We start from the raw sequence: 25064 nt of genomic DNA, 5'->3' as shown, positions 1-25064 counted from the left end.
CCTGTGACATAGTGAGGGCAAAGGGCCGTCGGCGCCATTTTGATTACTGGCAGCCGACGGCCCACGCCCAGGAGATCGTTCCCGGACCACCAGGGACGTTTGGCAGGTCTTGGGGGGGGTCAGGAGGGTGGGGGGTTGCGGTAAATTAAGTCGGCAGGTCTTGGGGGGGGTCAGGGGGGGGGGGGGTTGCGGTAAATTAAGTCGGCAGGTCTTGGGGGGGTCAGGAGGGGGGGTTGCGGTAAATTAAGTCGGCAGGTCTTGGGGGGGTCAGGAGGGTGGGGGGTTGCGGTAAATTAAGCCGGCAGGTCTTGGGGGGGGTCAGGAGGGGGGGGTGCGGTAAATTAAGTCGGCAGGTCTTGGGGGGGGTCAGGAGGGTGGAGGGTTGCGGTAAACTAAGTCGGCAGGTCTTGGGGGGGGTCAGGAGGGTGGAGGGTTGCGGTAAACTAAGTCGGCAGGTCTTGGGGGGGGTCAGGAGGGTGGAGGGTTGTTAGATTTTTGTTTGTTTTTTTTATATTTGCTCCATAAGACGCACATACATTTTCCCCCCACTTTTGGGGGAAAAAAAGTGCGTCTTATGGAGCGAAAAATACGGTACTAATGGGCCAGTTTCAAAGAGGTTGCTAACCTTTGGAGTTAGGCTTCTAAATTGTCCCTTTTGAAGATTTACTAGGGCTGAGTGCTTAAATGTAGGCTTCTGGCTTCATTAGGCTTCTAAATTTAGGGGCTTAGCTTCTTTTGAATATCGGCCCGTAATACTTCAGGAATTAAATACAAACCTCAGAGAAAAAGATTATCTTCATTTTAATTGCCAGCTGAACTACAGTGCTGAGAAAAAGTCTGAACCCCAACTATAACAGTGAGAAAAAGAAGTTCTTACCACAATAAACATGTTTAATTGAAACCTGTCTTTTCTTATCCAGTAACGATGGTATAAATTAAACAATTCTATTACTTAATGTACAAAGTAGGAATGATAAGAGAGAATCCGTGTGTGAAACAGTAAGTGAACTCAGTTTCCTTAGTACAGTTAATTGGCTAATTAGAATCAAGTACTTAAATAATCAGGTGGCACCTTATAGACTAAAATAAATTAGTCTGTCTATAAGATGCCACCAGACTCCTGGGGATTTTGCTACACCAGACTAACACCGCTACCCTCTGAAGATTTTTAAATAATTAGGTAACAAGTAAACCACCCTGCAGAGTAAATCTGCATGACTGAGTTTGAATATCCAGGCCTGTATAAAGGTCAGAAAGGGTTTGAGTTTGGTCTTCGAACTCATCACACCATGATCAAAAGAATTTTCAGAAGACCTTTAAAAAGCAGCTGCTCATCTGTCTGCAGAGCTGTAGCTAGCCTATGGCCGATGTGGCCGCGGCCACAGGCGCCATCCACTAGGGGCGCCATCATGCAAAACTACTGGCCTCCAGCCTCTTCCTCCTTCCTGCCACCCTGGCAGTAAATAGCAACATGACCTGTGGAGCTTCGAAAACAATCGATCTCCTTCTCCTTCCTCCCGCCGGGCCAATGAAGAACAGCACAGCCCACACTCTGCCCCACCCCAGTAATGAAGACTAGTTCTGCCCAAAGGGCAGCAAAAAACATCAGCTTCCTTCTCCCCCCCCCCGTAATACAGAGCAGCGTGGCCCCAGGACCACAAAAAGCATTGGTCTTTTCCTCCCTTTCCCTGCCCGGCAGTGAAAAGTAGCGCGGCCGGCAAGGCCTCAAGGAGCAGCAATGAGCCGCAGCAGTGTGGATCACATGATGCCAATAAGCATTGGCCTTCCTCCTCATGCTTCAGCATACCTGGAGGCTAGATATATGAGAGAGAGAGATTATGAGAGTGTGTGTCTGATTAGAATGTGAGAGAGGTATAAGTTTGTGAGAGAGAACCTATGTGTAAGTGTATATGACTGAGTATGTGAGAGAGAGGTATAAGCATGTGTATATCTGATTGAGCAAGTGAGAGAGGTATGAGCTTGTGAGAGACAGCCTATATGTGTGTGTGTGTGTATGATTGAACATGCAAGAGAGGTATGAGCGTGTGTTTGTGTGTTTGACTGAGCATGTGAGAGAAGTAAGAGATCGTGAGAGAGAGTCTATGTGTGTGAGGATATGATTGGGCATGTGAGGGAGAACCTATGAGTATGTGTGTATATACAGAAGCACAGAAACACAGAAATGACGACAGAAAAAGATCAAATGGGCCATCCAGTCTGCCCATCAAGCTTATGGTAGCACAAGCCTCACCACACAGGTCTCCCCCATAAAGGTATCATTGGGGGGGAAGTTCCCAAACTGTTAAAGTCAAGGCCCTTGTTGGTTCCTGTCCTTCTACGTTAACTCTTGCCGTTTGAAGCAGAGAGCAGTGTTGAGTTACATCACAAGTATAAGGCTTGTTGGTTAAGGTTGTAGTAACTGCCACACGAGCAAGTTACCCCCCATGTGCTCTTTTCCTCATTTCCATCCTCTAGCCTTTATGGATCCACAATGTTTATCCCATGCTCTTTTGAAATCTTTCGTCTTTGTCTTCACCATCTTCTCCAGAAGGGAATTGCAGCCATGTGAGAGAGAAGGAAGTGTGTGTGTGTAAGTGTGTGTGTGTGTCTAAGCATGTATGAAAGAAAGCATGGAGAAAGTATGTATGCAACAATCCCCTCCTCTCTCCCTACTAATTCATGACAATCTCAGGTCATCTTCCCAGGTATGGACAGCAGGAGATTTTTTTTTTTTATCCTTATTAGTTTTAACTATTGAGTGACATTTGATGTATCAGCTGTTTTGAAATATTTTATTTACTTTTGGAAATAGAGATAAGAGTTTTTAATTACTGGATTGAAATATTTAAAATTTTTATTAGAATGGTTTTATTATTTATAATTTATGTTTCTTGATTTTATTGTTTAATGTTTTATGAGGAATGGTGGTATTTCTGTTTTGTCTGCACATTTCTATTTACAACTTACAGTCCCTGTTAGAAATTTGGTGAAGGTCTGTCTGAGTTTGGCATGTGTGAACAAGGTGAGGTGATCTGCTAGCTTGTAGTTTCTGTGTGGGGATCTGTAACAGCCTGGTTTGTTCTGTTTTCTTAATAGGAGGAGCTTTGGTGTTTCGGGCCTGGTGTAATATTTGTAATGTTGCCTTTTCATAGATAGGATTGAATGCTGGCAGTTAGTGCTGTTTTGGTATGGGAGGTTAGTACTTTGTAATTCTGTTTACTTATGGCTTTCTGAGGGTCAAGCCTACATCAGTAAATATAATATAGATGTTGTAAGTGATATTTTTAGCTCAGGATTGTTTGTGGGGAGGGAGTGACACCTAGTGGCTGGATTGGGAGCCCAGGATTACTGGTGCATGGCTCCCAGCCCAGGACTGACACTGCAATGACTGGATTAAAGAAAGTTGAGGAGAAAAAAATATTCCCAGGAATTGTGAATGAAGGCTCCTGGCACCAGGCACTCTCTATTGGTTCCTACTGAGTTGGAAGCCCAAAGGAGCTGGAGGAAACTGTTAAATGGAGGGGGCTTTGAGTTTTATTTTTACCCAGCAGTCTCCTAGCTCATGGAGTCGTGTGTTGTGCTCAGGATGAAGGCATATTTTTTCCCTTGGCCATAGGTGCCACATGGCCTGGCTCTGGCTGTCTGTCTAAACATTTGGGGCTCCATTCATCCACTGTCAGTCAGTCTACAAATGGAAAAAGCTGAACATTAGAGTTACTCTATCCAGGAACAGTTGCTCTGGCAAAATCACTCCCAACAGCAAACCGGAAAATCATCCACAAAGTCCAAAGAATCTCAGATCTGCAGGCGTCTCTTGCTAGAGCTGATATGACCCAATGCGACACTTATGTACAGGATGCTGGCCTCCATGCACCATTGGTCTGACCCAGGGTGGCACTTCTTGTGTTATGTATAAGATGCTGGCCTCCATGCACCATTGGTCTGACCCAGGGTGGCACTTCTTGTGTTACGTATAAGATGCAGGGCTCCATGCACCATTGGTCTGACCCAGGGTGGCACTTCTTGTGTTACGTATAAGATGCTGGCCTCCATGCACCATTGGTCTGACCCAGGGTGGCACTTCTTGTGTTACGTATAAGATGCTGGCCTCCATGCACCATTGGTCTGACCCAGGGTGGCACTTCTTGTGTTACGTATAAGATGCTGGCCTCCATGCACCATTGGTCTGACCCAGGGTGGCACTTCTTGTGTTACGTATAAGATGCTGGCCTCCATGCACCATTGGTCTGACCCAGGGTGGCACTTCTTGTGTTACATATAAGATGCTGGCCTCCATGCACCATTGGTCTGACCCAGGGTGGCACTTCTTGTGTTACGTATAAGATGCTGGCCTCCATGCACCATTGGTCTGACCCAGGGTGGCACTTCTTGTGTTACGTATAAGATGCTGGCCTCCATGCACCATTGGTCTGACCCAGGGTGGCACTTCTTGTGTTACGTATAAGATGCTGGCCTCCATGCACCATTGGTCTGACCCAGGGTGGCACTTCTTGTGTTATGTATAAGATGCTGGCCTCCATGCACCATTGGTCTGACCCAGGGTGGCACTTCTTCTGTTCTTATGTGCAGCTGGAAATTGGGATGTATCCTTAGCAATATGGACAAAGAGTAGACTGAATGTTTCATTTGGTTGTTGTTGTCATCCACTATGTTAATGTGTGTAGTAGGTAACATGTTAATTTTGTGACTTTGGGAAATTAAATAACAAAAGGGATTGAAAACAAGGGTATATAACTTGCTCTTAAGCAATGAAAAGAATTGTAAGAAAAAGGTGGGTTACATATGTATCACTAGATCTCACTACAGAACTGAAATAATATCTGGCTAAGGATAATTATGATGCGAGATCTGTGTGCTCACACCAGTTCTTCTTGCAGATACACTACACTTACATCCTTGAGACTGCACAGCATTAAGCCAGAGATGGTTAAACTTCTGTGAAAGACTATGGCTTCAAAGATAATGTTGCTCAGAACTGGTGAGAAGTCTTAAGATTCAGATTCAGGGCATTAACTGGATTATTAGTTTCACCTTGTAGTCAATGCAAGGAGTAGCCTAGTGGTTAGAGCAATGGGCTACGAACCAGGAGACCAGGGTTCAAATCCTGCTGCTGCTCCTTGTGACCTTGGGCAAGTCACTTTACCTTCCATTGCCTCAGGTTCAAACTTAGATTGTAAGCCCTCTGGGGATAGGGAAATACATTCAGTACCTGAATGTAATCCACTTTGAAAAAGTATGAAAAGTGGAATATAAATATAAATAAATAAAAATGCAGCTCCTGAGCTTTACACCTTTAACATAGGAGACAGACCACAATCTCAAATCTGCTACTTGAGAATCCTCAACAGCTCAGGTTTTAGGATATCCTCAAAAAACAAACATTCATGGGTTAGATGTGATTGCAGATTTTGGTTACCCCAAAAACAGTGATATTAGTTTTCCTGAAGTACAGCCTCCATGAAATGGGACACTGACATTATCTGCAACCCTACTGGCCTTTCCTTCACTAGACCTCTTTCTACCTCTATCAGGCCTCATCTCTATTAGCTTTTCTAATTATGACTTAGTACCCTCTTGTTCCAGTTCTGTCTCGCAAAATTGCTATATACTATTTTTTTTTTTTTTTTTTTTTTTAATACTAATAGCATGATTTACTTAATGTATTGACAGATGGAAAATTCAACAAGATCAGACAGCAAAACTCCCTGAAGCGTGTGAGGTGAATGTTGCATGGAAACATGTGTCTGTAAGAAGGCATGTATAAGAGTGTGTGTGTGCTAGGACAAGCATATATGTGTACCTAACAGAATCCGTGCAAGGCCATATACAATAAGAATGTATGAGTGTATGACAGAATGTATATGTGTAGGAGCAAGATTGTGCACATGTGAGTGTGAATCTGCAGGTGCAAGTGCATGAGACTAAATCTGTGCAAGCATGAGTGAAACCTGTATGTAAGCATGTTATTGTGAGCATATGAGTTGGACAGGGGACACTTGTGAATCTGAGAGAGTAAGATCATCCTTGGGTAAATCTGAGACAGTTTGCGCAAGCAGGAGTGAGAACGTGATCCTGACCTCTCTTTTGAGCGCTTACCTCCTGCCTCCGTGGTTCCATTTTCAGTGGTAACCATTGGTGAAAGCTGCAGCAATTAAAGGACCCTGAAATAGCCAATGAAGAAATCAATCAGAAGCAATAAGAAAATGGAACTGTGCAAATCCTCCTGCTTCCTGTGTTCACCCCATACCCTTTGCCCTCCAGTACTTCCCTGAATCTTCCTCTTCCTTCAGTGCTTGCCCCATATCCTCTTCCCCCTTCTGCTCCTACCCCCCCCCCTTATACTCCTCCCTCTTGTGTCTCCAGGACACCATCAGGATTGAAGAAAAGGGACTGACAGAAGGCTAAAGTTTCTTACTTTTAATGTGTTCTCCATAGACAGTAGGATAAATCAGTCACACAAGTGTGTGAAGTCATCCAGTGGCGCTGAGACAGATAAAGTTCTCTCTGAGCATGTGCAGGGGTTCCCCTGCGGCCAGTGCCATGCGAGTCTCCTCAGTTTTTGTACCAAGCTAACCTTCAACAATAAGGGAAGGTGAGTGAAATTGTGTGGATGATTTGTCCTGCTGTCTATGGAGAACACCCGATCAAGTAAGCATTGTGGGGCCGTTCTTCAAAAAGTTCAGGGTCCTAACGTTTGGAATTAGGCTCCTAAATTGGCCCTTTTGAAGATTTACAAGGGCTGCGTGCCTAACTGTAGGCTCCTGCCTTCATTATGATCCTAAAGAGTGGGAGGCTGTGGGGGAAGAGTTAGGGCATGGAAACAAAGTGAAGAGCTTAGCAAGGATTTTCATTTACATTTATTAAAATTTGTTAATTGCTTAACACTAAAAAAAAAAAAAAAATGCCTAAGCGATGAACAATAAAACATACATAATAAAACAGAGAGAGAACATATATCATAAAACACTAAAAACTTAAAATACAATCTTTATATAAAATAATATTCTGATAAAACATCTTTCTGGAGATAAGGCACTTTTGAAAGAATAGATTTCTAAAAGTGAGACATTAAAAGGTTTATAATAATACTCTGAATGTTTTTAAGATTGTCACATAAATGTATTTCCATGGAGAAAGAGTTCCAGAGAGCCGGGGCTGCAACCAAGAACGCACATTCCCGCATCACATGAAGACGTGCTGCTTTTACTAAAGGGATGTCTAAAAGACCTCTCTGTGAAGATCGCAGATGCCTAGAAGGCTGGTATATCTTTAGGAGAGCATTAAGCCAAGGACATGAATTGGGCGGACTTGCCTGCACCCTGGGAGGAACCATCTCTTCCAGGCCTCCTCCCTCGAAAGAGCTGGTTCCAGGATGGCTGCCTTCCCGAGGACTGCCACTGAGAGTTCCCTGATGCTCTGGTACGCCAAAACCACCTATTTCCTCTGAAACAAGAATGTAAGAAGAGAGCCTTTTGCCTTCGGCTTATCTTCAGGCAATTTATGAACCTTGTTCTCCCTGAGAAGTTTGATCATCTCCTCCAAGTCCTGACCAAACAGCAGCTTCCCCTTGAAAGGCAAGGCTCCTGAGACATCGGCCAATTGATTCCTCAACCAGAGGAGCCTGCTGGCCGAAACTGCCGACATCATTGTCCTGGAGGATGTCCTGATAAGATCATACAATGTATCAGCACCATAGGCTACCACAGCTTCCAGATGCTCCGCTTGCTGCGTCTCAGGCTGAGACAAGGACCTGTCAGCTTGCAACTGCTGAACCCATCGCAAGCTAGCCCTCAGCATGAAACTGCTACACACAGCCGCTTGAATGCCATCTCAAAATCTTTTTAGGTACGCTTCCAGCTTCTGATCCTGAAGGTCCTTCAGGGCTGTAGCACCAGAAACTGGAATAGTCGTCTTCTTGGTAACCGCCAAAACGGATGCATCTACCTTTGGGACCTTCAGGAGTTCCAGTGTTTCCTCTGGCAAAGGATACAACTTATCTATGGCTCTGCTGACCTTCAGGCCTGTGTCGCGAGTATCCCACTCCCTAAACATTAACGTGCTGACCGACTGGTAAAAAGGAAAAGAACTTGTTGGACCCTGGAGGCCAGTCATGACTGGGTCCACCTTTTCCAGACCCGATTCCTCTCATGGGATCTTTATACCCAGCTCTTCCAGAACCGCAGGAATCAAGGGATCCAGCTCCTCCCTGTGGAATAACCGTACCACCTAGGGATCATCCCCTTCCACAGATGAGCTTTTGTTCAGCACCTGATCCAGATCCTGGTCCGCAAAACCCAGATCAGACTCAGATTGGCTCTGTGCCCGTGGATCCCCTACCTCTGAAGCATCAGAGGAGGTGTCCGCTGTGGTAGATAGTGCTGAGTCACCGGGACTCGCCGGACCCTATTAGCCCTGGCAGCTTGAGAAGACCTGGCCCTCTTCACCTGTCTTGAGTGTGACGAAGGCCCCTGCACAGCTTTAGCTTTCCTGGCCTTATAAGCCTTATGTAAGAGGAGAACAAATGCAGATGAGAAGGAAGAAAAAGAATCAGAACCTCCTGGGAATCATCTTCGCCTGCTCTTGTATTCCCCTCAGTCTCCTAATCTCCCCCGGCGGTCCTAACCACTGGGGACATCTGAGGAAGGAAATCCCCCTCCCTCTCTGCGGCACGCGAGGCAGCTGAGAATGTAGACAAAATGGCCGTTGTTCCAGTGCTCAGCAGGAAGGGGTCGTCTACCGGCTGCCTCACTGAAGAGAGCCTCCCAGATTTGTGGCGCCCGGCCAAAGCAGCTTTCACCTTCCCCGAGGCGTGCTCTCCTCTGGAGAGACACCGGGAGCATCGGCCCTCGTGGGAGAAACGCGCACTTGTGTATCTCCACAAACAGCACAGCATGGCCCGTGCGGCATGGAAAACGTGGTGCTGAGCTACAGAAAAACAGACACACCTCCAGAGGAACAAGGAATAAAAGTAGAGCCGCCCGATCGCCTGCGAGGAAAGATTCTGGGCAAGCTTGCCGACCAACGGCAAATCTTTCTCTCTCTTTAGTCTTTTCTCTTTTTTTTTTTTTTTTTTTAACAAAACCTTAAACAAAAAGGAAAATTAGTTTCTTACCTGATAATTTTTGTTGCTGTAGTCATGTCAGTAGGGGGTAATGGCTAGCCACCAGTTAATGTTATTTCTCTCAATGTGCAAGGGGATTGGGCACCCAGTTAAAAGTAATAGAATTTGGGGTTTTCTTAAAAAGAAGGCGGCACAGGTAGAATTATTGCAAGAAACACATCTTACTGACAAGAAGCATGACAAGCCAGTCCGGGATTGGGTTAGGCGAGTGGCATATGCCTCATACAACTCGAAGAGCAGGGGAATATGTATCTTGATACACAGATCTTTTCCTTTGAATGTAGATAAGATATATAAAGACCCAGAGGGGAGCTAATTATGGTGGAGTGTTCGTTACATGGGAAGGGATTTATGCTGGCCTGCATGTATGGTCCTAATGCAAATCAATAGGGTGGGTACAGGAGACTGTGGAAGTTTTTTCGGAGCCCTGTGGTGATGGGGGGAGATTGGAATATTTGTTTAGATGCACTTTTGATTAGGACCTCAGGGGGCCAGTCAGAGGGTCAGGTTGACTCAATTAAATTTATGATGAAGCGGCTGGCGTTAGTAGATGTTTGGAGTGCCCAAAATTCATGTGGAAGAGATTACACGTATTTCTCCCCATACCATAAAAAACTTACAGCCGTATTGATTTTTTTCTGTGTTCTGGATCCTTATTACCATTGATGGGAATGGCGCACATCTTGCAGAGTTTATTCCAGATCACAACCTTAATTTGTTACACACTCTGTTTCGAGTTGTTGCTGGCATCTCAATGCTGCTCTCTTGTGACATAAGCCTTTTTGCGACATGATTCAAGATTCACAATACCAATGAATACTCTCCAGTTCTCTTATGGGAAACCCTAACATCTGAGTTTAATGGTAGAATTATCAGTTTTGCCTCTCACCATAAGTGGGAGAAGAGGAAACAGGAACAATTCTTGAAAAAACAGATTGGGCAGCTGGAACGTGCCCATGAGCATATGGGGTCACATTGGATCTATAGAGCTCTAGAGAGGTATTGAGCGGATCTTAAAGGTTTGCAGTTGGAAAACGTGGAGCGGGCGTTGCAGTATGCACGGCAAAGGATACATGAACATGGTAACAAAACTGGGGCTATGTTGGCCCGTTTGTTGAGGCGAAGAACTCGGAGGGCTTTAATTACCAGACTTAGGAAAACAGATGGGACCATTACTCACTCTCCCACTGAGATAAATGATAGGTTTAAATCTCTTTTTGCCCATCTTTATGAAGCGGATGACCAGATGGGGGGAGGAGGAAATTCAGTAATACTAGAAGGTCCAATTGCCCACACTGCTGGATAGGAGGAGAGATAGGTTAGCAGCACTTTTGACTACGCTGGAAATCCAAAACAGCAATGATCTGGCAGTCAGGGGAGGAAGTGTCCTGGCCCAGATGGGTACCCAAGTGGGTCCCTTGAAATATGTTTTTGACCATATTCAAATTTTTCCAGAACAGACAGGTAATCTTACCGATGTGACCATTGTGTTAATACCCAAGCCGGGGCGAAATGGGGTGGAAGTGGAGAATTATAGACCGATCTCCCTTCTGAATGCTGATATCAAGATTCTTGCTAAAATGTTGCAGTTGGAGAATTACATGGTGGACCCTTGAAAGGACAGATCAGACTAGGTTCATTAAGGAGAGATCTGCCATTAGTAATACTTGGTGCTTCTTTGACATTATTTCCTTGGCACAAAAGGAGAAAATTCCTGGGTTGGTGGTAAGTTTAGATGCAGAAAAAGCCTTTGATAAGTGGCTTTTTCTGTTTGCGGTGTTGGGGAAGTTTGGTTTCCTGGACCAGTTCTGTCAGTGGGTTAATGCTCTATATGCGAACCCAAGGGCTAGGATATTAACTAATGGCTTCTTGTCTGACTTTTTTCCTATTCAGAAGGGTACCTGGCAGGCATGCCCATTGTTCCCTTTGCATTTTGATCTTGCCATTGAAGTGCTAGCTAGTCAGATTCATTCTGACATCTCTTTGCAAGGGTTTTGGGCGGGGCCAAGAAGCATATTATTTTCCTGTATGCTAATGGTGTGCTTTTATTTTTATCCAATCCTAGGGAATTTGGGCCACGGTGTTGCAGATATTATCTGCTTTTGGAAGGGTTGTGGGTTATTGGGGTAATTATCACAAGTCAGAAATATTACCAGTTAGTACTTGTGCCCCGAGTGATAATCCTGCATGCCTGGATCCTTTTCAGAGGACATAACAGTTCATTAAATACTTGGGTATATATTTTCTTTGTAATGTGGGAGATTTGTATAAATTAAATTATGCCACAGTGTTCACTAAAATTCAGAGTGACCTAAGGGATTGGCAAGGACATTAAATCTCCTGGGTGGGGAGAGTGAATGTTATCAAGAACGTACTCCCTCGGTTGCTTTATCTGCTTCCGAATGTACCCTGTTTCTTGCCTAATAGCTTCTTTTCTGTGGTCAATGGAATGCTTTTACAGTTTCTCTGGGATGGTAAACCTTTACGGGTGACGATGTCGACTTTATGGAGGCCTAAGAATTATGGGAGCGTGGCATTCCCAAATTTACAGGCATATTATTAAGCTGCCGCCAGGCTGATATGTGCATACCCTACCCTTATAAGTCTTTCTGAGTTCAGAGAGCCTTCCTTCCATTTTGGCACTGTCTGATGTCACCTGCTTGTCCATGGAGAAATTTAATTGTAAGCGATGCTGCAGCAGATCTGCAACATGGCACCACTGCAGCTCAGCAGGATGGGCTAATCCTGTTTCAAAATTTTCCTACTGCACCAAGAGAACTTTTGCACTCCGGCAAAAGCTGGAGAAGCTGGAGACAGTCTAGAGAAGAGTAACAGAAATTATCAAAGATCTAGATAATGAGATGTAGGCTGAAAGAGTTAGGAGGGAGGTTGGCCTGGAGAAAAGAGCACAGAATGGTGATTTGATAAGAGCTGCAGACAGCATCAGCTTGTTTTCCATCTCCACCAAGGAAAAGGCAAGAAGCAGCAGCCTCAAATTGAGGCAAACAGATTTAGGATAGATATTAGAGTGTGTGAAAGTGGATAAGGCCCTGGAACAAATCACCAGTGGAGGGCACTGGAAGATTTTAAGAGAAGAATTTATCTGACTTCGTAAGTCCAGCACTTTGAATCTCTCTTTCTGCGCTGTTCCTTTGGAACAAGGAGTGGTTACCTGCATGTTTCTCTGAAGTTCTTGTACCTGGTTCAGGTTCTTTTCAATAATCCCCCTGTTGATTTTAAACCAAAGCCTCCTATCTGACTAAAATATAAGCACCACAGAGAAGAGATAAAATTGCCTTTATCTGCTTTCTATTTAAGGAGGCATATGTGTACTAGAAGCCATGCATATTAAAATAATGTATTATTATATTTTGTTTTATGTAATATGATATTGTTTTACTGTGTTTTGTGATGTAATCCGCTCTGAACGTGATCGCTGAAAGTCAGCGGAATACAAGATTTTATACAAAACAAAAATAGAGACTGTACAGTGCTTTGTACATCTAATATTACGATTACAAAAATAATCAGTCGTTGTAGATAAAGATCTGCCTGGAATCATTTTGGTACAATTGATACTGTCCAGAAGCAAGGATTGGACTATGAGCTCTTAAGAGTCCATCTTTGTGAGTCAACAATTACATACCAAAGACAAAATACAAGGAATCACACTACAACACAAGACCCTCAAGCCTTCTTTTCAATTCCTGTTTCTGCATCCCAATAGTGTCACTCACCCCCAAGCTGTGGCCAAACCCAGTGCTGGGAGCTGGACTTGCCGCGCTGATATAACTGCTGACAGCGGAATCCTGGCTGGCTGCTCCATAGAGTTCTGCCATTGGCCCTGGACTGCTGGCTCCCAGAAAACCTCCACTACGATTTGGAGTGGAACCTAATCAAAGACACAGAGCTCAGGAGTAGAAAACACACACCCTGCGCCCCTCACCTCCTGATCTCTAGGGTCGACAGCTGCAGGAGTCATATGTGAGCATGCATGATCCCCCCAATCCTCCCCTATCTCTAGGGTCGAGCAATGATGCTCTCTAGTGAGGAAGGAGATAGGCATGAGCACAGCCTGCTCCTCTGCAGACCCCAGAACTGATCACTGCTGCTCTTTAGTAAGTTATGGGTTGTGCAAGAGACAGGCGTGAGCACACCCTGCTCCTCTACAGACCCCAGAATGGAGAAATTACTTACCTGATAATTTTAATTTTCCTTAAGTGTAGACAGATGGACTCAAGACAAATGGGTTATGCTCCCCTGCCAGCAGATGGAGTCAGATTTCAAAGCTGACGTCACCCTACATATACCCCTGAAGTGACCTCAGCCCTTCAGTATTCTCTTCAAAAGCCACTGTGGACATACTATTGAAAAAACCTGATTTAAAATAGGATTAAAAATGGATAACTATAACTGTACTCAACCAAACACTGAACCCCAGTAAGAATACAGATGCCCTGATCTAGGGATTAGATGATAAGTTACCCGTAATCTCTTGGAGTTGATATCCACTCCATGGGCGAATCCTTGGCATCGGTCTTGGGCAGCTGTGGATGGGATGCTGAGTCCATCTGTCTACACTAAGGAAATCGAAATCAGATAAGTAATTTCTCTATTTCCTAGCATGTAGCCAGATGAACTCAGGACCAATGGGATGTACAAAAGCTACTCCCGATCGGGGTGGGAGGCTGCCCGTGGTCCAACACTGCCCTTGCAAAGGCTGAATACTTTCGGGCCTGTACGTCCAGGCGACAGAACCTGGAGAAGGTGTGCAAGGAGGACCACGTCGCCAATCAGCAGATATTGACGGGAGACAGCAGTCTAGCTTCCGCCCATGAGACTGCCTGAGCCCTAGTGTAATAAGCTTTAACCTTCCTTTTTGGGTACAATGAAATAGATGGAATAACACCCCATATTTTCCTGGGGTGCAGGTATTGGGATTAGAGCCCTCATCCTGAGGAGCCTTAAAAGAGTAGTCTCCACTGCCTGCTACTTGTGCTGGGAGTGGCAAGGAGGCATCATGAATATGTCCCTAGGAATGCTGTGAAATTCCAGTGCATATCCTCCTCGTATGACCTCCAGTACCCATTTATCTGAAGTGATCTTGACCCACCTCTGGTAGAAGACGGACAGTCGACCCCCTATCTCCTTGTTCTGAGGGTGGGTCGACAAATTTTCATTGGGGGGGTTGGGACGAACCTGAACCCGAGCCTGCCCCTCCTCTTGGACTGTCGACTACAAAAGGACTAAGACCTCCCAAAGGGCCAAGACCTCTGAAATTTTGAGTTTCTGTAGGGGCAAAAGCATTGGGAACCCCTGGATCGATCCCTATAGATGAGGGGAGCTGTAACTGCTTTCTCTTATCTTCTGGTAACTGGGGAACTGGAGATTTGCCCCATTTACTGGCCAGCTTTTCCAATTCGCTTCTAAAAGGGAGTGATCCTTTAAAGGGCATCTTTGTAAGATTTGCCTTGGAAGTTGTATCTGCTGACCAATTCCGCAGCCACTGAGGCCACTCCTCTGCCTGAAATATTGATTAGATCAGAGCGCACATCAACTAAAAAGGTGGCAGCAGGTTCCATAACTGCTCTGGAATTCACCCCCAAGTTATCCACTACATAAGAGAGAGGAGCAGGCACGAACGAACTACCAGGGCACAAGAAGAAGCAATCTAAAGGTCATTGCTACTGAGTCAAAGACTGTTTAAGGATGGACTCCATCCATCTATCGTGCGCATCCTTTAAGGCCGCTCCTCCCTCCGCTGGGATAGTTGTTCACTGTACGAAGGCCCTGGAAAAATTCCACCCAAGAGAAGGCAGCCGGGTTCATGCCTAGCCCAGGAGGTACTGGGGGAAGTGCCGCTGAATTTCCCTCTCCTATGGATGACCCGGTCCTGGGGGTTCTCAGATCCGGGGTACTTCCAGTTAAGGCTGTGGCTAACCCATCCTCTGAATGGGAGGAGCCGGGCTTAGCAAAGTCTGGGAAGGTCAACTCTCCCTGGGCTTCCTCACAATCCCAACATGTTGGAATACAGGTCAGACTGTAAAGCCCTAATATGACAAGCAGAAAGAAAGGCGCTTCTGTTTCTAGGCTGCCGGATTTATTGGGGATGGTAACTGTGTGTTCTGTTGGCTTGTGATTAAAATTTAATGTGCACAGATTTTGGGTGCCTAGGTGAGACCAGCGAGGCGCATGCACAGCCTGTGCGCCCGGCTTTACTTGTATTCTGCGCTTAGTAGGTTGTGTGCGTATGTATGCGCACAATGTTATATGCACCGGGCGTACCGACGTTCTATAGAGGGCAATATAGCACACACAAAGATGCGAGCAAGATGTCGCCGCCACAGCCTACCACGTGGTGTGCAGACCAAGCCTAAAGTGGGGCCTAGCCCACCAGGGTGGCTGCTTAACCTGCTCGGAAGCCTACTTCCCTTACCCCAACGGGATTGACGTTGGTAGGATGCGCCAAACAAGGAGACCGGAGAAAGTCTTACCGAAACACCCCTCCAATGTCTCTGAATCAGGAGGTAAATCTTCTCTCTCTCTCTCTTTTTTTTTTTACACTTACCAGGGCTCACCGCTTACCAGTGGAGTACACAGACTGTCTCCAGCTGCAGGGGGAGGGGGCTTTGGCCATTACCGCCGTGGTCGACTTCCTGCACCCACTGCATTTCAGCTGCTTAAGCAGCAAAGTCTATGCCAGGAACCAGCTACCGGACCAAGGCCACCTCTGAGGGATCTCGGAAATCCACTCAGGAATTCTCAACTGGGGAGAGACCTTTATGCATCATCGCAGGAGAGCAGGGCTCAATTTTTTTTCCAATTTAAATATAGAATTTCTCCTTCCAAAAAGTACAGCAATCCCCATAGGGAGAGGTACGTCCACCATCTGCTGGAGACGGATAAATACCAAAGGGCTGAGGTCACTGCAGGGGTGTATTTAGGGTGATGGCAGCTTTGAAATCTGACTATCTCCATCTGCTGGCAGGGGAGCATAACCCATTGGTCCTGAGTCCATCTGGCTACACGCTAGGAAATTGATCACTGCTGCTCTTTAGTAAGCGATGGGTTGTGCAAGAGACAGGCGTGAGCACACCCTGCTCCCTATGGTCCCCACAACTGAAGCACTATTGCTCCTTAGTAAGTGATAGGTTGTGCAGGAGGCAGACCTGAGCACATCCTGCTCCCCAGCACCGAGCGCTGCAGCTCTCTTGCAAGTTACAGATCACTGTGCAAGAGTCAGACTTGAGCACACCCTATCCCATAGTCTCCAGAATTGCACCACCCTAAACACAGCAGAGGACAAACCTCGCACCACAGCTGCTGCTGCTGCCGCCATTGGTCCATATGCAGTGAGGGGAATTGCTAAAAAAGAAGAAAATAGCATTTCAGATTTTAAAGTTAGCGATTACAGATACTCTTCTCTCATAACCAGTCACCATTATGCAAGCAATAATCAAAGTCATTATTTTAATTACCTATTTAAAATTCAAAAAGAAGTTACTGAAGTACCCTATACCACAGGGTCACATGTCTGCAGGGTAACGTTTCCAAGGTTACGCAAGTACTCTGAGGCACAGAGTCACTTTTCTGCACAATAAGTGCCTAAGGTTACAAATTATTCTCTAGGGCAAGTAATTTGTCTGTAAGGTAGCAAATATCCAAGGTTACTCAGGTATTCCAGTTGCTACAACCATGAATCAAAGGTATTACATTGAGCCTGTGCTTGGATGGGGTCGATATGGAGATCTAAGGAGCGCCCAGAGAAATAAGCACAGAAGGAAGACAATGTTGGTCCACCCTAGGATAAGTATCAACTCTTCCATTACCTCTTCCTACTTATTGTTTACTCTGCTTCTACTGAATGCTCAGTCTCTGTCAAAAAAAAAATCCCTCTGATTAATGACTTGCTAGAGGACTTAAATCCCACCATTTTCTGTATCATTGAAACCTGGCTGAAAGACAGAGATAATGTTCTCCTAAACCAAACTGACCACCCTAACTATGATGTATTTCTTTTTCCTAGAGCTAAACGAAAAGGTGGGGCTTAATAATTAGCAAAATAGAACTTAAGCTTGTACCGTACAAAGTAGAGATGAATCCTCCCTATGAGGTGGCAATTCTTAAGGCGCCACAAATAAACACAAGAATGGTCTACTGTCCTCCAGAAATACTACAAAAAGATTGCTCACCAGTGACTGAATTATTCACCAAGGTGTTTCCATCACCACAATCTACATTAATTGTAGGAGACTTTAACCTCCATGTAGACAAAATATCAAGAACCTTAGCCTGTGAAATGTTTTTAGAAGCAATGGAAGCCCTGGGATGGTTACAATTTGTCTCGAAAGCCACTCATAAAGCTGGTCCCACTCGACCTAATATTTGCAAATACCAGTAATTGCTTAATCAATACTTCGCACACAATATTGCCTGGTCTGATCACCAATTACTAAAGGCAGTAATAGCCTTAACCAACCAATTTCATAATAGTATAGATAATAAGCTTATTTTTACCTTCAGGAAAAAAAGAGAGGAAAGTACTTGTTGAAGCAACAGAAAATAAGCTCCATAAACTAAATCAAACCAATTCTACATTTTGATTCCTGGGATATAATTGCCAATGACATAGCTGAAAACCTTAGCCCCAATCCAGACGAAAACTATTAACAAAGAAAGGAATAACTCCAAGCATAAGCAGCCCTGGTATCTATTCAGCTATCTGCTGAATCCCTAGGAAAATATAAATCTTTCCTTACAAAATACCATACACTAACCAATAAAGCAAAAACAGATTACTATGCTAAGCAGATTCACAGGGTTATATTTAATTCTAAACTCATCTTTGAGGTTGTTAAACATTTAATTAAAGACCAAACATCTTCCATCTCAAGAAACTATAACTTCACAAAGGCTGCTTGCAATGAATATGCCACCACATTCTTAGACAAAATCAATAAGTTGAAAACACAGTTCCCTATCCATGCTCCAACAAAAACACTTGAAGATTCTATTGGCACGGTTATATGGTCTACGTTCGACAGAGTATCAAAACTGGAAATTAGTCAAATCATTACTAAAATTCAACTTGCCATTCACCCACATGACCCAATTCCAGCCAGTTCCTTGAAACAAGTGCACGGGGTTATCACTCAATCACAACATTAATTACTCTCTCTCTCAGAAGGAGCTGTTCCAAATGAGTTAAAACAAGTTGTGATAAAGCCGATCCTAAAAAAAAAATAAGAGTGGTAGAACTGACGATTAGGACAACTATCGTCCAATATCCAACTTGTCCTTTCTCACAAAACTTCTTAAAAAAGCAGTGTTATTCTAGCTTCTAAATACCTGGAAGATCCAAATATTCTCTCCTCAAATCAATTTGGATTTAGGAAATATCACTCAACTGAGACATTACTCCTCTCATTAATGGACTCTGTTTTACAAGGGATTGACGCAGATAGAAACATTGGGAATCGATGGCAGGGTTCTCAGATGGTCTCTTCATTTCCATCTACCTAACATAACATTCCAAGTCAAACTGGGCAACCATATATCTGATACTTTCCAGTGTGATACAGGGGTCCCTCAAGGCTCAGCCCTCTCTGCAACACTATCAATATTTACATGCTCCCACTGTGTAAATTACTGACAAATCTAGGAATAACTCTTCCTGTATGCTGACATACAGTTTACATCCCACTCTCCAGATCATTTGAAAATACAGCTTTATTACTCTCTACCTATATGAAACAAGAACTTTCGCAACTTTAATTAACATTAAACCCAAAAAAGACTGAAATCATCTGGCTGAGTAGAAACTCATAGATAGTTAAACACCTGCCCTAAAAAATGGGTTATTTTTTCAAATTAACCCCTCAAATCAAATATGGGATTTAGAATACAGCTAGATGAGAACCTTACAATGAAAATGCACATCAGTAAATTAATCAAGACAGGTTACGCCAAGTTGAGTATACTTCATCGGTTGAAACCATTAACTTTACATGACTTCTGTACTGTACTGCAAACAGTAATCTTCTCAAACCCTAGACTACTGTAACTCCTTACTACTAAGTCTTCTGGTGTGTCACTTACAACCACTACAACTATTACAAAATGCCGCAAGACTCTTAATAGGATTTAGGAAATATGATCACATTACATCCTTGCATTGGTTACCAGTACAATCCAGAATCTACTATAAAGCATATTCAACAATCTTACAATCCACAACGAACACTAAGATATCAAAACAAAGGACTATTGACTATTCCCACAATACGGTGCACACATCTGATGCAAATAACAGATCGTGTGTTTTCCATAGCGGGTCCAAAGCTCTGGAATTCTATGCCTGAGGCGTTCTGTACTTTATCGGCTAGAAAAAGATTTAAAGGTGAGCTAAAAACATGGCTATTCAAAACCGCATATAAATTAACTTAAAAACTTCAGAATATACAGAGCCACAAAGTCAAGAAGGACATAAGATAATAATCAAATCATGAAGAAAAAAAATCAAAAAGAGAATATAAAATTCTCAAAACAGTCCACTGACTAAGATGTGAAAAACATCACTGCGATTTATTTTTCAATACTCTTTGCCTTAAGTAGCAGATCTATTATTAATTCCTACTAGAAATTTCACTTGAAAAATATTAATGCTTATCTATGAATACAATCTCTGTAACAAATCTCTTTTTTGTTGCATTATAACTATGAATGTCATTTTGTAAACCGTTGTGATTTATATAAAATGTCTAAATAAATAAATAAATAAATACGTAAATATTCTGCAGCACAGGGTCAAAAATCTGCATGGTAATAAGTATCCAAGTATACTCAGGTACTCTGAATTGTAGGTTTACAAGTCTGCAGGGTAATGTATATCCAAGGCTAATCAGGTATTCTGCAGAGTAATGAGTATCTGAAGTTCCTGTTCATACTCTAGACAAGTGAGTTTTACATCCCTTCCAGTAGATGGAGGCAGAGAATGAAAACTTTTCAGACACTGCTACATAACAGAGAGAGCCACCTGCAGTCCCTCAGTATTTCTCAGTCTCCAGCAGAAAGTAGTGGTGCAATCCTGCAGTCTGGAGTTTTGAACTTAAAAAAGAAAAGAGATTGAATTAGAAGAAGGAAGATTTCTAAGAAGGTAGCTCCTCAAGTTGCTAGGTACCTTCGTGGGCCATCCCTCAAGTAGAGCAGGGCGAGCGGCCATTATCCCTGATCTAGCTCGGCCCTCTTCGTCCAAAGGGAGGGAAAACCAGGGGTCCTGTTCCCTTGCTCCCTCTGGGTTCTCCTCACCCAACAGCATCCAGGAGCAAGGGACGTATTCATTTTCCTTTTTTTTTCTGCCTTCTCTTGAGTGCTGTTACTTTAAAAAAAAATAATAATAAAAATTTTTAAATTTAGTAACTAGCCCGGGAGTGCAACAGCAGAGTTAATTGTGCCGGGAGGCCAGAATTGGGTGAGTGGAGACGCAAGCGATTCGGCTGCTGCGCCGGGTGCTGGGGCAGAGTTGGAGATCGTTCCTGCGTTGATGGGGGGATTCAGTAGCAGCAGGAGTTATTTTTACCATTAACTGCGGCTTCAAGGTGCCTCCCGCTGAGCACGGGAAATTCCATCAGGGCTGCAGCCTGAGGCAATCGCGTTTCAATGTAGCCTCGTTTTGCCTGATTGTGCCTCTGGAAGGGTAAGGATCTCCGCAGGGGTTACAGAGGTGGTTGCTCCACCTGGTTGTCAGGCCCGTGCAGGAGACTTCTTGGGGGGGCTGTGTAGGGCGCGCCGCGTCATAGCCTCAACATAGTCCTTGATCCTGAACTTCCTCGTTTTGAGTCCTCATCTGAGTCTCCACGTTCCAAGTTCCTCGTCTGAGCCTTCCATGTTCCAAGGCTTTCGTCTGTTCATGGCCTCCATCCGGCCTGCCGCTTATTGCCGTTACTCAGCAACAGGTCCGAAAGAGCTTGGAATGGTCGGAGGACCATTCAAAGACCACCATTGCGTTGTTGGTCTTCCTGAAGCGTGCAGGTCTGGTGGAGAGTTTGAACTTTCAGTTCCACCGATGCTTGGACACATCTCGCCTGCCTCGGTACCGCCTTGGAGCCCTCTGGGGTTGTGCCATGGCCCAAGGACACACATTCCCCTCAAATGGGACCGCTCTCCTAGCACTCCCTAACAGTCTCTTCTCCAAGCTAAAAAGTCCTAACCACTTTAGTCTTTCCTCATAGGGGAGCTGTTCCATTCCCTTTATCATTTGGTCGCCCTTCTCCATCGCAACTATATCTTTTGGTCGTACCTTCTCCATCGCAACTATATCATTTGGTCGTACCTTCTCCATCGCAACAGTATCTTTTTTGAGATGCGGTGACCAGAATTGTACACAGTATTCAAGGTGCAGGTAACCATGGAGTGATACAGAGGCATTATGACATTTTCCGTTTTATTCACCATTCCCTTTCTAATAATTCCCAACATTGTTTGCTTTTTTGACTGCTGCAGCACACTAAGCCGATGATTTTAAAGTATTATCCACTATGATGCTTAGATCTTTTTCCTGGGTGGTAGCTCCTAATATGGAACCTAACATTGTGTAACTATAGTATGGGTTATTTTTCCCTATATGCATCACCTTGCACTTATCCACATTAAATTTCATCTGCCATTTGGATGCCCAATCTTCCAGTCTCAGAAGGCCTTCCTGCAATTTATCACAATCTGCTTGTGACCCAGGCCTGCTCCCAAGTCACAAGGTGCAGGAAGGATAGACCTCTCATGCAATGTCTTCTTCAGTTGCCAGTGCCTTTTATTTAGCTAAATACCTACAGTGCCTCCTTTTGGGAAAACCTGGGACTGCCCTCGCTAGCTTTGTTCCATCAGACTCCACAGGGTTTCTTGTGGACAGAAGTTGAAATTGCAGGAGCTGTGAACTCACCCACAGCCACCACTCCTGCACCATTCCTACAACAGCCCCTGCTGGGAAAGGCTGGGGACTGCAGAAGCTGTGAGGTTCTCCACAGCCAGCTCTCCTGTATCATTTCCTACAGTACCACCTGCTCGGAGAGGCTAGGACTGCAGAAGCTGTGAGGTCCCCCATAGCCAGCAGTCCTGTATCATTTCCTGTAACACCTCCTGCTGGGAGAGGCTGGGACTGCAGGAACTGTGAGCTCATCCAAAGCCAGCTCTCTTGTATCATGTCCTACAGCACCACCTACAAGGAGAGGCTGGGACTGCTGAAACTGTGAGCTCCCCTTCAGTCAGCATTCCTATATCATTCTCTATAGTGCCTTCTGCTGGGAGAGGCTGGGATTGCAGGAACTGTGAGCACCTCAACAGCCAATACACCTGAATCCTTTCTTACAGCACTTCCTGCTGGGAAAGGTTGAGACTTCAGCTGTGAACTCCCCCACAACCAGTACTCCTGCATCATTTCCCACAGCACCTCCGTCTGGGAGAGGCTGAAACTACAGGGGCTGGGAACTCCCTCACAATCAGTGCTCCTACACCATTCACAGTCATCTCTGATTCAGATGGGTTACTGCCGGTCAGCTGTGGGTGTTACTGGGTGGCTGTCTGCCATTAAGTGAGTGGGAAATCTGTCAGTGTACATATAGATAATGTGCTGAAAGGCAAAAGAAAAAAACATTAAAACTACATTTCTAGGTTATCCAAGACTACTGTAAATGGTTCATGTATCCCCCACCCAAACAGACAGATATCTATTCATAGAGAAACAGAAAGGCAGCCTCTGGTCCCTTCTCCTTCCTGAGAACTCTGGGGAATTGCTCAGACTGACCTGTCAGCTCGGGAAGGACAGGGGCACTCGCCAGAGGGCTCCGCTCTACGCAGAATTCTAAAATGAAACGGAAAAAAACCCCAAACATTTAAGAACCTCTTAGAGTTGCAATGCTAACAAAAATCTAATAATTCAGCACACAAAGTCAGAGTCATAAGCTATAAGTCAGTTCTGAACAGATAAGTAATTTTCTTCTTTGCCTGCTTCTTTTTCCCTCAGAAGCAGGCTAAAGCACCTGGGATTTTTCCCCATCTTCCCCAGTCATTGCAGTGATGGTTCTTGGCTGGAGCCGCAGACTTCAGCTCTCTGCATATACTCTGACTCTAGCCTTGAGGTATCACCTTAGTGAAATGTCCGAGACTCTTCCCAACCAGGGGAGATGTGAAGGTTCTGACAGATCAGGCCAGTACTTTTAGGCACCACTGTGCTCAACCTTTAGTTAGGACAGGAATACAGTACAGCTAGAGATATTTAAACCAGAGGTCTGCGCCTTTTATTGCAAAAAAAAGTGGACAAATGAAGACAAACTATAGGAGACAAAAAAAAAAAAGAGAGAAGCCCTAGGAATAAGTCTAAGAGAAAGCAAAATAGACAAACCGGTATATAAAATATCTAGCAAGTACTACTGATCTGGGTATGTACAGGGAAGAGTAAATTAGCAAATGGGGGTCTCTCTCATGCATACACAATGCTGTACGACACACACCATCACACGTTACATCCTCTGTACACACATACACAATGCATGACACTCCATCACACACACAGCACTGTGTGCACACATACCATCCTGTTCAGTGTTGCATGCACACACACTATCCTCTGTACACACACACAGCGCTGCACACCCCCATACACATCGTCCTTTGCACACACACACAGCACCAGGTGCACACACACCATCCTCTGTTCACGCATAGCGTTACTTGCACAGACATACACACTATCCTCTGTATACACACCATCTTCTGTACATACACAGCGTTATGTGCACAGAAACACACTATCCTCTGTATACACACACACACCCCACTGCATGCACATACCATCCTCTGAACAAACATAGTGCTGCATGTACCCACACACCATCCTCTGGACCCACAGAGTGCTATGTGCACACACATACACAATCATCCTCTGCACATATGTACCATCTTCTGTACAAACACAGAGCTCTGTGCACATACACTATCTTCCATACAGACACTCAGCTCTACGTGCACACATATCTTCCATATAACCACAAAGCTCAGTGTGCACAGGAACCTTTGGAGGGGAAGCTTTTCCTTTTCCCTCAGAGTGTGTAATCTTTTTTTCCTCTTACACGAAGACTCGTGTATGTTTCAGATAGCCCATTTACAAGTTCTTGAAAACCTCAGCAAGTGCCAGTCCTCCCTAGTTCCCCACTGACCCTTAAGCTCCCAACAATCCAGTCTATAAGAAATGCAACAGAAACACTTTTGGCCACGTGATATACAAGAGTACAGCATTGAAGGCAAAAAGCAGCTGTAAACTAACTTACCAGGGAAGTGATAGGTGTAGCCTGGGGCAATGCCAGCGTAACTGCGACTGGTATAGGTGGCAGCCTGGAAACCTGGGTAACCTGCCAGGAGACAGACAGAGTATTTGAGAACTTCTCCCATCAACTCCCAATGTAACAGGCAGGACGGGAGTAACAACAGAAACAAGCAGAACAATAGTAGCAGCCACAATGAGGAGCACTCCATCCTGGTGATGGAGGTTGTAGTAGTCTGGGCACCACTCTCACTGTTTTCTGCAGCAGCTCAGGGGTAGATTCTATAGCAATAATTAGAGTTTTAGTTTGGTGGCAAATCTGCATATATGTCTGTACAGTTTCATATCTCCACGAGCTTCCATGGAGCCTCTCTGCCTATCCAAAACCATTATAGATGACACCCAGGAGCAGAAGTTAACAACTGAAGACATTCTGGCCCTTGCCTAGGCACCTGCAACATTCCTGATGATGGTCAGCAATGGACATAGGAGTTCAAGGCCCCAGTCACACCAGTTCAATCTCATGCAGCAGCTAAAGATGCATCAATAAGAGCAAGAGAACTTAAAAATTGAAAATGCCTCACTACATTGTCTAGTCACTTTATCCATAAA

The 25064-nt window shown here is 44.6% G+C and overlaps 1 protein-coding gene across 1 annotated transcript in view; it reads right to left on the bottom strand.

Annotated features, from left to right (window-relative positions):
- MSI1 (musashi RNA binding protein 1) overlaps positions 1-25064 on the bottom strand; it is a 67445-nt gene that overhangs the window by 4022 nt on the left and 38359 nt on the right. Inside the window, exons 10-14 of the mRNA XM_029571265.1 lie at positions 24460-24540; positions 22938-22994; positions 16451-16507; positions 12880-13034; positions 6118-6182 (exon numbers count right to left, since the gene is read on the bottom strand). Coding sequence (XP_029427125.1) covers positions 6141-6182; positions 12880-13034; positions 16451-16507; positions 22938-22994; positions 24460-24540 — 392 coding nt within the window. The 3' untranslated portion in view covers positions 6118-6140. The remainder of the gene's footprint in view (positions 1-6117; positions 6183-12879; positions 13035-16450; positions 16508-22937; positions 22995-24459; positions 24541-25064) is intronic.

Source organism: Rhinatrema bivittatum, chromosome 11 (assembly GCF_901001135.1).
Source record: "Rhinatrema bivittatum chromosome 11, aRhiBiv1.1, whole genome shotgun sequence".
Taxonomy (NCBI): Eukaryota; Metazoa; Chordata; class Amphibia; order Gymnophiona; family Rhinatrematidae; genus Rhinatrema; species Rhinatrema bivittatum.
The sequence above is the reverse complement of the archived record's forward strand: the minus strand, read 5'-3'. Positions and strand labels throughout refer to the sequence as shown.